Below are 16,958 nucleotides of genomic sequence, written 5' to 3' on the forward strand. Positions count from 1 at the left end.
CTTCCCCCGCCCCGCCCCCCCCCCCCCCCCTCTCTACCTGCTCGGAGAAAGAACCGTGAAATTACAAAAGTAACAGGAAAATACCTTCTCTCGGCCCTTTCTTCTCTATTCTTCCTTTTCAACACTCTCGAGCCTTTTCGCTCGAGTTTTCCGCTGTTAGCAAACCTCGTGACAAAGAGAACGGATCCAAGGGACAAAGGGATTCTGTTCGAGACGAATTAACCTCCATCTTTTTTCAATAAACTGACAACTCTGTTAGCCCGGCGTGTGATAATCCACCTCTGAAAACGAATTAACGTGGGCAGCGTGCTTTAAATCGGATGAAAAACAATTTTTCCAGTCCTTTCCGCTGTTAATTTTTCACCGGAGTATAAAAATCGCTACGTACCGCGAAAGATTTAACACCGGTCGATTTTTCGATATACGATTCTCGAACGTAACTGATAGCGTCACCTTCCGACCAGGAGGCAGACGTCCAACTATTTTCGATCAAAATCGTCGACTCGACGGTCGGTTCGCGCGTGTAAGAAACGGCAGAGAAATAGGAAAGCACCAAAGAAATCGTTAATTTGTCGCGTGATTTCAGAAATTATTTGCCCTGGATTTATAGCTCGCTAGAGTAAATCACAAAGGACGTGAGAAACTCGTGATTTTTTAAAGTCGGTATTATAGGACGCCATGCTTCCTCGGATAAGGCAGATTTCGCTTTCATCCATCTAAGATTAGACGAAAATCATATCACGGCGAGAAAACCGGCAACTATTTCGTATATCTAACTATATTTAACCATTTAACGACACTTGAAAAAACTTAAAAAAAAAATTTTTTTTAAAACTTAAACTCAAGAAGAAACGATAAATATACTAAGTTTTTCGACGAAGAATACCGAGGATAAAAGTGCACGGAGAGGACCGAGGGAAGTGCGAAGGAACACGGTCCAGGAAATCGGTATCGTCTATTCGGTGACATTAAAAAAACGATATTTGAAATTGTACGAAACGCTACTTTAATCGATACTTGACTCTAAATCTCCTTTTCACAATTCGACAAACTCCTCTGCAATCTCTGCGAAATTACGTCGTCCAAAAACGGTCGCTAATCGTCTTGATGCCGTTGATATAACTTTCTCAAGACCGGTTCGGGAATCCGTTTTTCGGCGAGATTTTTCGTTCCAGGGAGTTCAGAAGGTATTTGAGTCTTTTCCACCAAGTTTTGTCCGGCCGATGAAAAAGGGCGATCAACCAGTTTCGACAAGGGTATTGCTTTTTCGTCCAGATTTTCGGAGCCTGGCAACGGCAAGGACGAGACCATTTCCGTATCCTCCGTGACGCTTCGAGGGGCGTAAAAAATTCCAGGCGTTCCAGACGCTTCGGGCATTGCCAGGCTGGGAGCCGCCAAAGTTCCAACCACTCCGATAAACAACGCAATAATCTGCAACGATTGGAAAATGCCGAGTTCCTTTTTCGCATTGATCACAAAACGCGCGACGAAAGCGCGCAAACGCGCGTCGACCATGGAAATCAACGTTCGCGTGTCGCGTCTATAAATTTGAATAACAAAGGCTCGTTCGGATCGGACAAGTTGATTACATTCAAACGACTGGAAGAAAGTAACACCCGGAAAGCAACGGGAACGAACGTAGAAACGTAAAAGGATACTTCAAGTCGAAAATAACAGGCTCGCGTAGATCGAGATATTTTCGAAGTTTCACGCTTAAATCCAAACTTGGCTCGACTAATCGGAACGAGAGCTAATAAATCGTACGATATGCGCACAAAATACGTAAAGGTATAATCTTCGTAATAACGATCTAGTATTTTCGAATTCTACTCGTCGGAGACTGGCACGCGTTACAAAGAAAAGTAGCGAGATGAAAAAATAAACGACCGAGAAAAAGTAATCGCGAAACGAACCTTCAAATAAACGAACGTGACAACTAAGACCGAGTACAATATTGATCGAAAAGTTGAAAATGTTCGGTGCTCTGGATCGTGTCGATGTCTTACCTCGATCATGTTCGCTCGAACAACCGCGTTCAACTGTTTCCAGATCCGACACACACCGATCACGGCACTTTTATACGTATACGTAGGATATACGTGGCGACACTGGTCCCACAACATGAATCGACGTTTTATTACGACGAGTCAAGCGGCCACGACAGTCGCGCCCGGGGCAATGTCTTCGTCGAATTGTTTTTTTGTCTCGATCGCATCTCTCTCTCTCTCTCTCTCTCTCTCTCTCTCTCGATATCCTGAGAAACTATTTACCTGTTTCCTTGCGCGCTTCGATATCCGTGAGACGCGTCGATCGCTCGACAAAACGCAGATCCGCGTTGGGAAGAGGTCGGTGTGTAAAATCGAAACGACGAGAAGAGGAAAAGCGAGCGCAGAGAATTGCCATTCTATATAGAGCTTTCGCCGCTTCTTCGATATCGATATATATCGGCTACATAAATAAGCTATCGAACTAATAAGTTCGAATGCGTGATATTTGCATCGATTCGCACGTACGGGACAAAACGTGGAAAATATTTTATGAATTTGTACGTAAATATTATTTCAACGAGTGGAAATAAATGATTGGCGAGCAGCGGCGGACTTCGCGATTACGTCTATTTATCTAGAACCGTGGAAAAGTAAATTAAGAAACAGAAGTTCGCGGTATACTTTGAAATTTTGTAACAACGTGGAACGAGTCTTCTGCATATTTCAGTCCCCTTCTTTTCTCCTTCTCAGTTCCTACGCGCAGACGAATAATAATCGAGTTCACTCCTACGCCGTGCTCATTTCGTAAAGCGTCTCTTTCCACCTTTTAAGGTACAACGACGTTCACGGCGGACAGAACCGATATCACGGCATATCGTAAAGTGTCATAGGCGTAACGTATGGTCATTGGAAAAGTGACGTCGTTTTATCCCTCTTCCAAGCGATTACCCGCTATTATAAGCGAGATTTAGTCCCCCGTTGGCGTAAACTCGGACAACTTACAGGGAAGAAGTGACGTCACCTCGTCCGTGTACCTTGACATTTCTCGCCATCGTATCCAACTTTCCTTTCAGCCGTTGTCCAACGACGACGATCGCGTCGGCATTTACGCGCTTCCGTCGACGAGGAAATTGGAAAATTTGATCGACGTCTCTCACGCTTTTCAGATATCGCTAAAAATAAACTCCTCTGCCGTGTACGCGTCTTCTATCTATCCGACGCCCGCAATACAATTACAAGCGGCGCTGGCCAAAGTATTTAAACACTTACATAAAGCGAAAGAAAAAATATACCATGATTTAAAAACAGACGGTTCTCGCTAACGACGTAACTATTTCAATTCCTTGAAATTTCGCTAAATCAAGGATCAACGACGAAAGAAGTGTGAAACAATTTGTCGGTCGGCTTTCGTAACCATAACATTAAAAAAAAAAAAAAAAGCAACAGTAAATGAAATTATGCGTTGATACGGTGTTGACCCTTAACGAGATAACTCGTTGTACGCTTCAAACGGCCAACTGATCCATCGATTTGAATCGTACGGTCGTATTAACGTCTCATAATAGTCGTTAATACGACAAACAAATCGGGGCGCAAGTAACGTCCTTTCGTGATAATCGGTGTGCTAGACGATCGACGCTCGAATCAGTAACGATCGAATTTTCGTTGGAACTAACAGCACGCGACTCGGTTTTCACGATTCTTAAATTAGTCGTTATTCGACGTGGATTCGCGTTCGCGCACGCTGCCTCCGACGGCTTGCATCGGTTCGTTTTCATCTCGAAACAGAGAAAACCGAAAATACACGGTTTGACGTAGAACGGGCGTTACGAGTAAGCAAACGAGCAAAATCTATCTTGTATTTGTTTCCTTTCGTCTCTACACCGCGAAACGGATACCTCGGCGGTTGACTTCGTTTAAGAACAACTTCGATTCCACTAATCTCAGCTTGCGGTCCAATTCCACGCGAGTTCTTCGCAATTCGAGCGAAACGGCCCTTTCTCCCTCATCGTCTTCCCTTCTAGATGAGTCGCAGGAAGATTCTTGGAAGAGCTTCGCTTTCGTTTCCCGCGGTCGACGGTATTCTCGACGTGGATCAAATTCTGCAAACGGATCCGTGGAAACAGATCGACGATTTCGTGCAAGAAAACTTTACGCAAGATATCTTGAACGAGTTTAACGAACGGCTGAGGCTCGAACCGAAACTCACCCCCGTAGGTAAGCGAAAAATATCTCGTTCGTAGTTCCACGAAAGGCGCGTTTTATTCCCCGCTTTAACAACAGATAATTCGACGCCGGGGAAAAGACGAGCGACATCGTCCGGAAGATCGCCTCGTAACCGTGGAGCGAGTCGAACGAACGAAGAAAAATCGCCCAAGAAGAAATTGGATGATCAGCCGGTAGGCGGTGGTGGAAAACCAAACGAGCGTAAAAAGGAAATCGCGAAGAAGAGTGGCAAGGCGGAAATATCGACGAGCAAAGAGCAGAAGGTTAGCGAAAGCGAAGCTTTTTCTTTTCTTCGTGTCTCCGACTTGCGACAAAGGTATCAAAGGACGATATAGGCGATACTAAAGAATCGAAAAACTTATTCGCAGCAGTTGGAAGATGTCCCAAAAGTAACCGTGAAGAAATCGAGAGCAACGATACCCGATAAAAGAAGCGGAAAGTGTAAAAACGAGGAAAAGCAGAGAATCGTCGACGATCCGTCTGGGACGAAACGACAACGCGAAGCGGAAAATACAGATTCGATGAACGATCAAATGGAAAATACGGCAAAAGACGCGACCACGAAATCCGCGAATCTGTCGAAGAGCGCGGATTTAAAGTCACCGTTTAGAACAAGTACGCCGAGACGCGACGAAGCTTCCGAACAGGACAATCTCATCGGCAAGGACGCTACCACTGATACGGAGCGCGATATTTCGGCGTCTAATTCTTCCGTGAGGAGTAACGCTTCGACGAACTACTGCAGCGCGAGAGATGCTTGCGTGACAAAGGATGTAGACAACAATAATAATGCCGCTACTAAGAAGGACGAGAGTAAGGAGGAAAAGGTAAAATGCAAGCATAAAAAGACGGAGAAAGCAAAGAAAAAGAAGAAGCGTGGAAGTAACAAAACATCGGACCTATCGATGAAGACAGCGTCAAGATGCAAGAAACACGATAAAGATGTGGCAACGGCAGGTAAACCAGTGATCGTGTTTGTTTTCACATTCGATCGTGCAACTCTTTCGTTACGTCGTTTCTGAGTAATCGATTGTTTGCACGATAGAGACGAAGCGGATCGGAAAAGAGAAGCATTTACTGAAACAATGCCGAAGACGTTACAAAGGAAAGATACGACGGATCGAAAGAAAAGTAGATCGGACCATGGAAACGTATATTCATCACGTCACACGTATAATTAAGAAAATGGGTTATTTACCAGGTATCCTGTTGCTTTTCGAAATCTTTACGAACACAACGTATATATTATGTTTATCTACTTCACGCGTTTTTTCTTCCAGAAGACAGTTCGTGCTCCGAGGACGACGACAGTTATTCCGATTGCTCCGACGAATCGTCTTACTGTAGTTCCTATTGTTCCGATAGTTGCTGTTCCTATTGTTCCGATGGTTGCTATTCCGTTTGCGACTACTCGGAGTACTCTCTGTTTTCTTGTTCTTGTTCTTCTTCGTCTTCTTCCTCTTCCTCTTCTTCTTCCTCTCCTTCCTCTTCTTCTGCGCGTGGACTCTTGTCCCGGTCGAAAGCAAAGTGAATACACTACGGATTAATGATTTATCGAACTAAGTTTTTACAGATGAAATTAATGTTGATCGATCGTTAATTTTCTCGTAAAGTCGTTTACCTTTAAATCCAATTTATCGAGTCAACGCGAAATTATATGTATGTGAATGTTTGTCCGAATCAGAGGTATATAAATAAAGAATTTGCTACATATTCCCGAAAACGTCGAATTTTTCATTCGTTAACCAAACGATAGAACGGTTGCTTTCGTAGGAACGATCGACGATAAATCCAGCATACCTTGCTACGATATACTTTTCATAGTATCGATTGCATCGCGTCGTGAATCTTGTCCGAGAATTTAGAAGGCGAAGCAAATCATATTCGTAACGATGTAAATTTGCACATACAATGGACATAGCGTAGTTACGAGCTGCTCGATTATTACGAGCGTAAGAAAAAGAAATCTTCGTGGAAACGCACGCATCCTTCGACGAGGCGAGAATGACTCGACGATAGAGGTGTTACGGGTCTAATGAGTCGAAACGAAATAGTTACGCGATACGTCGTATTACCTATTTCTATCGTAACGGTTTTCTCTATTTATATCTTCGATATTGCCGTCGTTGCACTGGTATGTACGATCCATCCCTATGGACATCGTATACTTGACATACATGTTAAAAATACTTTCTGGTTTAAATTAAATTCCACCTCAGGAGTATGCGTATTATTTGGCCATCGGTAGTACTATTATATTCGGCCATCGTGCGTACGCGTGTCTCACGATCGCAAAATCACGCGAACACACGATACTCGAACATCGTTTGCCGTTAAGCATACACATACCGTTATACCGATGCAACGGAGAACAACGAACCTGAGATCGCTACTTTTGCACGTGCTAAGACGAAAGAGCGGAACCACTCGAGATGTATCTGCCGGCGGAAAATCGTTAACATATAAATCTCTCGTCTCAAGAACGAAATTTATGATCTGAACGGCGTTTCCGTTGGTTCGATAGCGGAAAAACACTGATACTCGATACGAGAAAACATCGAATAGACAGCAACGTTTTCATACTACATCGATCAACTTTCATACTATCGATCAAGGAAAACAGAATGCATTTTACTCGCGATGCAAATTCCGCGTTTAACCGTGCTCCGATCCATCGATTCTTTACGTCTTAAGCTTTGGCTTCGATCCGGATGATTTTTAGCGTTCGAGGAAAATGTTTACGTACGATGGAAACAAGAAATCCGTTCTTCTGCATCCTCGTTCGTAAGAAAATCGCTAGGAAGATACGAGTCGGTTGAAACCGTAACGCGTAATTTAAATTTAAATTTAAATTTAAGACATTGACGCGTTTGATTGATGATTTAAAAAACGGTGCAAGTTAGCCCCGAAACTGTGGCATACGATCGAAAGGAAAAGTCACGCGTAACGATAACGATACGAAACTAATATTTTCCAGAAACTTATTACATCTTCTAGAGATAGAAAATACGATTTAGTCGGAAATAACTGACAAAAACAAAACGCGGGAAAATTAACATCTGACAAATAAATGTAATTGCATTCAAGATAATTTAATTATTTAGAAAGCAATTGGAGAGAATGACAGTTTTTTTGCAAAATAGAAACACGCATCGTTTAATCGTCCATGTTTCATACCCTTACTCGATCCACGTCTGCGCGTGGCGGCCGGGTCTATAAAAGCGACGCAGGGCGTCGCGACGGCTCCAGACGCGACATACGCGCATAGCTGAAAATGTGACATCGAAGGACGTAGCGGTTTTCTTATCACCATCGTTGACAGTTTTTTCAATTTCTGTGAAAGATCGCCAAAACGTCGAAGGCTGTCGCGAGGATTTCCCAGACGCTTGCTTCTTGTGTATCGTTGGTATTTATCGTAATCGCGTATCGTGACGCACAGTGAAAATGTAACTGAAGGGGCACGCACAATCGTTTGTGACAAGTTCCAAGGTGAAAGCTTTTCAGTGAATTGGACGATTGCGTTAAAATTAATTCGTCGTTCCGCGGACACGCCTTTTTCATCGCCCAAAGGATTACTACCAACGTGGTAAGTTACTTAGAAGGCCGTGACGCGATGAAATTAAATCGAAAGTAAAGCAAATCGAATCGAACACGTAGTTTTAATGGTCATCGATGTCGACAGGATCGCGACGCAATGCGATTAACGTTAAGGACAACGTTAAGGAGATAAAATGTACGGAGTATAATAGGGAGAGATGTGGCTCAACCGGCAGATACAAATATATCTTTTTCTCTCTCTCTCTCTTGCTCTCGTTCTTTCTCTCTCTCTCTCTCTCTCTCTCTCTCAGCCTTCTCAGCCTTTTAATCGGTCTTTCTCTCAAAGTGTTCGTTAACCGTAAAGACACAAGCCAAAATATTACTTCACTAATCTCTCGCACGCGTTAAAATAGCCCCGGTAAATAGAAACGCTAAATATAACTCGTGTCCAAAAGTTTGTCAGAACAAACCGGTAAGAACCGGCGGTAGTTGTAAGAAAAAATAATCGCCTATGACTTCTACGAATCTACAAAGCGCGATTTGCGTAAAGATACGAGACACGTGTGCGCACGGGATGAAATCAGGAGAAGAATTATTTCGAGAAGAAACGACAGTAACGACGTTACGACCGGCGATAAAATCGAATCGCGTAACCAAAGAATTGTAAACGTCGATCGTTACTCTGCGAATGAATCAGCGTCTTAAAAAGTGACTCGCCATCGGTTACAAAGACGAGGCTGAATCGACTAATCAATTTTTCTACGCCGATAGGATTTCCCGAATCCAGACGTTTCTCTTTTCTTCTATCTCGTATTCCACCTTAAATAGAAATCGAGACGATACGAACTATAACGAAACGGTTTGACGCGCGTTGCTGCAGCGAAATCCTTGCTATTGATCTAGGCAGCTCAAAAGGTCCTGGGTTCACCCGGCCAACCTCCGGCGTTCTCCCCTCGCCTCTCCAGCCCATATTTCGTCCTTCGCCTACACGAGCCATCAGGACGATTTTTCCTCCTATTTTTCGGACGACTTTACAACGAAGAAACGCACATCGTTCTTGAACTTTAGGAAAACGATCCGACTGCTTGTCGCTCGTTTATTTTCGTACAAAGCGTGTAACAAAGCGTATAAGACGTACGAGACAAAAAGGTAATTAACAGAGGATCGTCCCGTTAATCGTTTAGATGTAGAAAAAATGTAAAATTCGTGCGACTCGATCGCCTTGGCTAGCGTTTGGACGAGCAAGGGCAAGGGCGATTCTGGAATCGCAGCAGCGAGAGTGCGATGCCCTCTGTGACGGAAAGCCGACTAAGTGCTAAACGCGTTTCACGCTCGATCGGCCGTATCAGCGACACCAGCGATGGTTTGTCGTTGTGCGCATCGACGAGGCAAACGAAATGGAAAGACTTTTCATCGAACGTTCGAATTAGGAGGATTAGGGACGCGAGTGAAAGAACTTGTGGCAGGCCGATCGATTTTAACGCGTACGCGTGGTGACGATACGAGATGCAAGTTTTCTTAGAATTCTAATACGACCGGTCTATCGGCCTGATTTCAGATGAAACTTCACGAGAAAAAGGAGTCCGGAATACACAGAGTGCAGGAGATTCCTTTGGAGGAGTTGGATCTGTCGAAGGAGTATGAAGTGGAGAAGACGCTCGGCGAGGGTAGTTTCGCCAAAGTTTTACTAGCGACTCATCGAGCTACGCGAACCAGAGTCGTGCTGAAAGCCGTCCACCAAGAACTAACTACGGAGAAGGACTTTTTCCGCGAGTTTCACTACTCGTACCATTTGAGCCCGCATCCGAATATACTGTGCTCGTACGCGGTCGCGTTCAAAGCGGAGAAGTGTTTCGTTTTCGCGCAAGAATACGCTCCCTACGGTGACCTAGCGGGCAACGTGAGAGCCGGAGGGTTGAGCGAGGAAGCGTGCAAAAGGATCGCCAACCAGCTCTGCTCCGCTCTCGATTTCATTCACTCGAAGCAGCTCGCGCACCGAGACATCAAACTGGAAAATGTACTGGTGTTCGCGCTCGACATGTCCAAGATCAAACTGTGCGATTTCGGGTGCACGAGGCGCGAAGGAACTCTCGTTAACAAGATCCGATGCACCTGGCTACCATTCCAACCACCCGAAATCTACGAAATAGTGAAAAACGAGAGGTACGCTTGCAAGAGGAGCGCCGATTGCTGGCAATTCGGCATCGTGCTGTTCGTCTGTCTGACTGGAAATCCACCGTGGCAGACCGCCGATCTGATTCAGGATCCGGAATATTCGGCCTTTCAAAGGTGGCTGAAGAGAAGAACCACCAAAGTTCCGCCAACGTTCAGACGATTCACGCCCAGACTACTGCGATACTTCAGGCGGACGTTCGAGCACAAACCTGAAAAAAGGCCGCACGTAACCGAGATCAACAAGTATCTGAAGGATTCCTGGTGCGTGAACAAAATCAGTCACAGCGCCACATCTACGTTGGTAGACGCCAGCGAAGGAATACCGAGGAGAGGCGACAGTCTACTTTACCTGGACACCGTCCTAGACGACCAACGAAACGTCGACGAGAACAAGAACAAGCTGAGGAAGCTTCTCAACAGTTACGGCCTCGAGACGACGATCGATCAGAAAGTCGTGACCAAGAGGATCTGGGAATGGGTGATGCAGTGCGATTCGAACATCGCGGAGCCGGCTTTCGTCGGTAGCCTCGGGACAGAAACCATGTGAGGGATGGTCAAAGCTTCTAGCGAACCTTGCCTTAGAAGCGATCGTCAGGAACGAAAGTACAGTTTCGGTGGCTTCGATGCTGCCCGCGACGAAGACGCTTCGTCGTCCCTACAATGTGCCAAAGCAACGTTCGAAAGAGCGGCGACCAACTCGCCATCGATCTTCCATTAGGACGGTGCATCGTCGCTTCTGCACAGTGGCGTCGCGTCGAATTTCGTCCGACGACCGATATGGACGCGAAAACGTGTGATAATCCTTCCTATCATCTTTCTCCACTCGTTACACATTTCCTCCTTTGTTTCCTGCTCATCGTGCCCATTCAACTCATTCGCGTAACGCCGTTCTTCTCATTTTCCTTCTTCTTTTCTCTTCCTTTCCTCGCTAGACTCCTCGCTACATCAATCTTCTCTACGAGCGGACCAATTATCGACAAATGTATGTGCGTATATACACAGACATGTATATATTATCACGTACGGGCATCTTTTCGTACACTTCCTGTCCCGTGAACGAATCTTCGACGACGAGAATTGCCTAAAAACTGTAGGAAATAGCCGAGTGCGATGAACGCGAAATTACGGGCGATTCTCTTCCTTTCCAGTAAAGAATACGAAACGTATGTGATAAAACAAATTCGTTAAGACTGCGGCGAATGCGAGCGTAACTGCGATCGGTGTTTTCGGTGTCGACTATAGAGACAATAATGACTGCGGATTTCCTAGTAATTTATTACATTATGATAATTATACTATAGTTTAACGAACGGTAACCGATAGGGGTCACTGTACGAGGCCTTGCGTGAAATCGAACAATTCGTTCCATCGTGTAAACGTATGAAGATGCGAGAAAGAAACAGGCGAAGAACGTTCGAAACGCTCGAGACGAAGATGGAGCGAATTTGGAAGAACTCGGAACAGAGATTAAGCGGTATTTAGTGTCGTTAAGCGATATAGCGTATGTATACACATAGCACGCATATATTCTTCTAGCAATTTATCGGTAGAAGGAGCGATTATATAGAAATGATCGATGGTACACAATTTGGTAGAGCTACATTACCACAAAACAGCAAGCTACACATACGTAACACGGTTCTTCCCCCGCGTGACGCGAAATTTGTATGTAATTAGCAAACTTGTAGAAACGTTACGAACGATAAACAAAACAGATAGAAGGGAAGAAGTATGCAGCAACAACGCGTTAGACCTCCGTTAACGCGAAGCAATGTTTTCTATATAAACGATATCGAAATAAATACATTAAACATAAATAATTGCAATTATCTGTGAAATAATCTACGTAAGATAGTGTTCCCTCGAGTCGCTCTAGTCTCTTTCCCAACTACATTCAGGAAACAGCATTTCTCGCAATTTTATCAGACCTGTAGCGAAACAAAAAGAGAGAAGAAAAAGTTATTCAAAGAACGTAACAAACGAAGATTACCGAATGCAGTCTGTTTCCTTGGGCGGAGAAAAAAAGATTGTCGCATATTCCGCAAAGTTCTAACGAACGCAGCTGCTACCCGCACGCGAAACATTTTTCTTTCTCGTTGCCCTTCAATTCCCGCGTCTCAAGTAGAAAAGAGAGCAACTAAGAGGACCATCGAGGAATACTTGACTTTTGACCTTTTCCTTTTCCCGTATCCGTGACTGTCGCGGCCGAACGTGCCACTTGTCCGATTTGACACACCCTTGACCTACGTGATACCTATTTTTTCCATTTGTCAAGTATCGTACTTATTTTCTATATGTATAACGTAGTATATCGTAATCGTTTCGACGAGTAAACGCGCAAAAACAAAAAACGCGCGACGAGTAAACAAAAAACATTCTTTTGCGAGATACAATCCGAGAGGTTTCGAGAGAAAGATGTGCGTGTAACGTACGTGGATTTCTTCAAACTTATCCACGGTAGAAACTAAAGTGGAATCGGAAAATTTATTACGCGATTCGAGACAGAAGCGAACGTTTCGCAGAATCGTTGGCTGTGATATTTCGGAAATTGTTCGCGCAAGCAGAACAAGCAACGTTCGAGTTAGAGAACCGTACATTTCCCTGAATAACGATCCGTTCTTAACTATTGACGTAGACGCAGTCCAGGAAAAAGCAGATTAGCAAACGTCAAACTGCGCCAACGTGCATTCGGCTTTTATCGTATCTGGATACAATGGATATTTTGGGCCTACGCGTTGCTATTTCCGCGCGTCGCACGTTTATTCTGAATCGTTTGCTTTCCCAAGTTACATGCTTCTCTTACAACGTGCGAATGTATTTATCTCGTGTAGGAACATGTTTACCTACGTACGTCCAAAATTAACACGAGATAGCAAAAACGCGATTAGAGAGCAGTATATTTGAATCTATGTTCGATTCAATTATATTTCTCATCGTCGTTCCATACGATTCGATGTAGGTCTATCATATATAAATACCACGCTAATCATTCTATTAGGACCATTACCAAATTTTCAATACTTCTCACCTTTCTACCTAGAGACGCGAGTAGCGTGATTTATTTTCTTTCTATTTTCTCGTCATGCGCTGCCTTTATATCCTCGCTACTTTTACATAAACATACTAAATTTTCGTTTTCAAATCAGCTGTTTTTAAAGATGAGCATATAACTGATTTGATCAGGCTCCAAACATTTTCAATGGTATTCAAATCGGGAGAATTATCCGGCCGTGAATACACGCGGATATTCTTCGACACGGTATGGTAATAAATTAAATTAATTAATTAATATATAATCATCTACGGCTATCTATAACTTCTTACAGCTGAACAAGTGAAATTTCTACGTGTGGTCTTAATTCGATGATCAGAGGCTGTAACAATTGGAAGACGAGTATAGAATAACAAAAATAAATGTGAAAGAAGGAAGAGAAAATGAAACGATATATCGTAGAGGCGTAACGAAAGCACGCCGAGACCGTGAATTTCAAAGCAGAGTGGAAGGGAAAGAAAGTTGAGGCAACGGACGGCACGTCGCCGAGTATCTCGTCATCGATCCTCCGGTCCAACAGCCCGACGTCTATTTTCATATAGGCTAACCTATTTATATATACGGACAATGTTCCACTTTTATCGGCCGATGAGAGCAGCAAGTTACCGCGCGTCATGTCGCGTCAAGGCGCGACATATCAGCGTTGACCGCTGCTCAGAGCACCGTACTAATTTGCATAGCGTTATTCACGTGTTGATCGGTACCATGCACGTTCTATCTCACGAGTATGTATCTTCGCATACGTTATGTAGGTATACCTCCAACTGCTAACATGCCTCCAAGTTTTACGACCTCCTCTTCGATTTCTTTGACGTCAAAGGGGCACTCTCGAGACGATAACACGCGTCTTTCGTTAGGTATCAGCAAGAAGGGACTCGACAAATATAATACGACGAGACGAAAATTGTTCGAGTATCAGGGAGAAAAATAGTAAAAATGAAACGGATACTCACTAGATTATAAAGTATCATCGGACGAGGGATGAATCAAGTTTTCCTAATTTTCTTGACTCTTTGAAAATGTCTTCCACAACCTGTCGAATTCAACGACGAATGGCTTTACCAACGAATGCTGGTTAGTCACTACAATGTGGTCAAAGTTCCCAAAAAATGCAGACATGGTCCAGTTTGTGCTACCAGTGATTACTAAATCGTTGTCCACGATCATGAACTTATGATGCATCAGACCATCCTGACATATTAATCTAATCGCGATTCCTGAAACGCAAAATATTTCGGCGTTTGAAAAAAAGAATTAAGTCAAATTCTGGTAGCCAATGATCAAGTTCAACTACAAGTCTCGATGATATTTATCGCGTACCATTATTATAGAATAACGCCGTTTGTGCGGCATCGTTAGAGCCCATTTGCCGATCCATTATTATTCGAACAAGTACACCTCGTTTATGAGCGTTCACAATTGCATTTGACAACGAATGGCAAGTGAACATGTACATACAGACGTCCAAACTTTGTTTTGCATTATTCATATAGCTTTCTATATGTCTATAACATTATTTATCATTTGTTAAAAGCCATTTTTTAAAAGCATGATAGATCGCGCATTACCTCAAATATCGAACCGGACAATTGTTTTTAGGACAGGTCATCTCGGTAGTGAAGTGTGTTCGACAAAGAATAGATTCGTTCGTAAAAAACATGACCTCTGAAATGTCATGTTTCGACTTAGGTATCTGTACTTCCAGCACTTTGCGCGTATTTAGGTAATTACTCCACACGTTATAAACTCTTTTGTAGATATACCAAAGAACTTCCGACGCAAGAACTGCTCCCCCCACTAGCAGAATTTTTTTGTTTTTCATCTCTACAACAAAACTTTATATTTTACATTTACAAATAAAAATATAACGTAATACCACGGAAATTTTATCGGTCTATCTCGCGGTAGTGATTTGTTTTACGCGCGCTTGTAAACCACGCCATGTTTTACAGCGCATGAGTCAGTAATGAAAAACCAATCAAAATATCATCGTTCAATAACGTAACTGACAAACGGATAAATATTTATAAGATTTCTCCGAATTTACAAGTACCGTTGGAGATAAGTAATACTTAAGGAAATATAGAATCTACACATTAAAATACTATAACCTAAATAATAAAACTTTAGTGTAAATCGAATAATGTTACTAATCTCTCGATTGTGTTGTATAATCATGAATACGATGCAACACACCTGCACATGTACCTTTAAGATCTCTAAAGTGTCGTAATGTCTGTTTTGTGGAAAAAGAAACAATCGAATCGGTAAATCGGTAACTTTGCCGCCAGTAATTGTAACAAACAAGCGTAACGCTCGTGAATTTAGCTTTCAGTACTGACAACGTTTACTCGCCCAGAATTCCTAGATACATTGTGTTGGGATGTTGAGAATATTTCTTGCCCTGATTGAAACAACCAATTGAAACAGAATCGCTATTCTATTTAAATAGAAAGAAAATCGATGCAAAAGAAAATGATTAAGCGTTTACCTTTATTAAATCTCGTATAAAAAATGTTTCGGAGTATTATAGAAATCCAATAAAAAATTTGCTAGCTTTGTCCCATTTGTTTAGATATAAATTCTTTATCCCTATTCCAAAGAATGTTACATATAGTATTCAACTGATAAGAACAATCAAACACTTCAGATCTCATAGAAGGTTTATTAATATCAATTCTAATAACTTTTACTTTCCATTTGTCTTCAAATTCTTTTATACGTGTGTCTTCTATCGTAGAACTCGACCATGGTTTAAATCTACAAAATATCGAGATCCAATTAACTATTCTTACCAACAGATAACAAAGAAAAGAGAACTCGATTATGATAAATTACTTTGTCCCTATCACTATATTTGCAGGTTTTTCTTTTATAGCTGCCATAGTATTCACCAAATATGGAACGTCATTAAATCCTGTCGCATCGTCGAAAGAAAATACAGAACATATAGCATCTACTTTGTCTTTACAAGCCTAGAAATTTAAAACAATGTCATTCTTCGTTATCCCATTTCGATATATCCTATCTTTATACTGTACGTACGGGTAATATGTGATTATATTTTTTTATGCTTGTTTCCGAGGTATCCCAGAACTGTAATTTAAACAACACAACTTTGTCCCATATCTTAACCGGCCAAAATACATTCGTCTTTTTTATCCCATTAGTTTCAGTATAATTACTGGATTCTAATACTCCAGCAAGACGAGCTACAACAGCAGTTTTCCCTACTCCAGATCTCCCAACCATAAAAATTTTATATGTAACTTCTTCGATTGAAGATGGTAGGGGAGGTCTTTCAAGAATACCTAAGAGATTTTACAAAGGAAAATAACCAACGAATGTATACAATGAAGAATCATTCATTTGACTAACGCATTTTACCATAAAATCTCCTTTTCTTTGATGTGTTTACATAGAAATGATGCATTAGTGATTCTCCCTCGACAGAATGCAACCAATTCACATTTATTGCCGTCATTATATAGCTGTTAAAAATCAGAAGATATGGAAGCCTGATAAATTTTCGATAAACATAAGCAACAATAGCAAAGGTGCTATATTCTCTATAAGATTAAGGTTACCGTGCGATGATTCTATCTTAAAAGTCGATCGCTGCTCGTAAATTATTGGAAAAAAAAGAAAGAGATAAAAGAATGGAACGGTGAAGATCCACTTTCTTTCGTGCTGTAAATGCCTTTAGCTTTAATTCTCAATGACTAGCGAGAATTTTTAAAAATATCACTTCTTTTCTATTCTTTTCACCTGGTTTCACCAACTCCAAAAAATGGTACATTTTACAAGTGTGACAACTATAACTCACAAATTTGTATGCAACCAGCGGACTCTACGAATCTCGTGTACATACGTAACTTCTCAACAAATCCGATAAAATCCCGCCTTCGGAGAACCAATAAGAATTACCACACTCTACCACCGCAATGAGAACAAATAATTCCATTAGCAGTGAAGTTGGC

The 16,958-nt window shown here is 42.4% G+C and overlaps 3 protein-coding genes across 15 annotated transcripts; 2 read left to right on the plus strand and 1 right to left on the minus strand.

Annotated features, from left to right (window-relative positions):
* Positions 1 to 1,294: 1,294 nt before the first annotated feature.
* Positions 1,295 to 16,915, minus strand: LOC100746320 (ciliogenesis and planar polarity effector 2). 11 transcript variants are annotated; one of them, XM_033324618.1, is made up of 6 exons: positions 16,805 to 16,915; positions 16,366 to 16,469; positions 16,024 to 16,289; positions 15,817 to 15,953; positions 15,470 to 15,738; positions 14,667 to 14,802 (listed from the first exon to the last, which is right to left on the minus strand). In XM_033324618.1, the coding sequence occupies exons 2-5, from the start codon at positions 16,460 to 16,462 to the stop codon at positions 15,531 to 15,533; spliced, it is 708 nt and encodes a 235-aa protein (XP_033180509.1). In that variant the 5' UTR covers positions 16,463 to 16,469; positions 16,805 to 16,915; the 3' UTR covers positions 14,667 to 14,802; positions 15,470 to 15,530. The 11 variants fall into 11 exon arrangements, with proteins under 11 accessions (XP_024227978.1, XP_024227977.1, XP_024227976.1 ...); XM_033324616.1 differs by lacking the exon at positions 16,805 to 16,915 and adding an exon at positions 16,566 to 16,798; XM_033324617.1 differs by lacking the exon at positions 16,805 to 16,915 and adding an exon at positions 16,566 to 16,798 and having other exon boundaries at positions 16,366 to 16,496.
* Positions 3,481 to 5,937, plus strand: LOC105682033 (uncharacterized protein DDB_G0271670). Of its 3 annotated transcripts, none has more exons than XM_024372207.2 (5): positions 3,481 to 4,205; positions 4,272 to 4,387; positions 4,586 to 5,171; positions 5,260 to 5,415; positions 5,495 to 5,937. In XM_024372207.2, the coding sequence occupies exons 1-5, from the start codon at positions 4,013 to 4,015 to the stop codon at positions 5,743 to 5,745; spliced, it is 1,302 nt and encodes a 433-aa protein (XP_024227975.1). In that variant the 5' UTR covers positions 3,481 to 4,012; the 3' UTR covers positions 5,746 to 5,937. The 3 variants fall into 3 exon arrangements, with proteins under 3 accessions (XP_024227975.1, XP_012249194.1, XP_012249193.1); XM_012393771.3 differs by having other exon boundaries at positions 3,482 to 4,205; positions 4,583 to 5,171; XM_012393770.3 differs by having other exon boundaries at positions 4,013 to 4,205; positions 4,272 to 4,477; positions 4,583 to 5,171.
* On the plus strand, positions 7,435 to 11,743 carry LOC100745474 (serine/threonine-protein kinase meng-po). The gene is made up of 2 exons (XM_003494844.4): positions 7,435 to 7,800; positions 9,310 to 11,743. The coding sequence occupies exon 2, from the start codon at positions 9,310 to 9,312 to the stop codon at positions 10,471 to 10,473; it is 1,164 nt and encodes a 387-aa protein (XP_003494892.1). The 5' UTR covers positions 7,435 to 7,800; the 3' UTR covers positions 10,474 to 11,743.
* Positions 16,916 to 16,958: the final 43 nt, after the last annotated feature.

The sequence above is a fragment of the Bombus impatiens genome, unplaced genomic scaffold, assembly GCF_000188095.3.
Source record: "Bombus impatiens unplaced genomic scaffold, BIMP_2.2 scf_4016, whole genome shotgun sequence".
NCBI classification, from domain to species: domain Eukaryota; kingdom Metazoa; phylum Arthropoda; class Insecta; order Hymenoptera; family Apidae; genus Bombus; species Bombus impatiens.

What these genes read in the sequence shown, in the direction of transcription:
- LOC105682033 (XM_012393770.3), top strand. Translation starts at nt 4,013, where the DNA reads ATGAGTCGCAGGAAGATTCTTGGAAGAGCTTCGCTTTCGTTTCCCGCG. An exon ending in CGACGAGCAAAGAGCAGAAG is followed by an intron (nt 4,478 to 4,582) that starts GTTAGCGAAAGC and finishes ACTTATTCGCAG; the next exon opens with CAGTTGGAAGATGTCCCAAA. An exon ending in TAAAGATGTGGCAACGGCAG is followed by an intron (nt 5,172 to 5,259) that starts GTAAACCAGTGA and finishes TTTGCACGATAG; the next exon opens with AGACGAAGCGGATCGGAAAA.
- LOC100745474 (XM_003494844.4), top strand. Translation starts at nt 9,310, where the DNA reads ATGAAACTTCACGAGAAAAAGGAGTCCGGAATACACAGAGTGCAGGAG.
- LOC100746320 (XM_033324618.1), bottom strand. Translation starts at nt 16,462, where the DNA reads ATGACGGCAATAAATGTGAATTGGTTGCATTCTGTCGAGGGAGAATCA. An exon ending in AAAGAAAAGGAGATTTTATG is followed by an intron (nt 16,290 to 16,365) that starts GTAAAATGCGTT and finishes AAAATCTCTTAG; the next exon opens with GTATTCTTGAAAGACCTCCC. An exon ending in AATATAGTGATAGGGACAAA is followed by an intron (nt 15,739 to 15,816) that starts GTAATTTATCAT and finishes GATATTTTGTAG; the next exon opens with ATTTAAACCATGGTCGAGTT.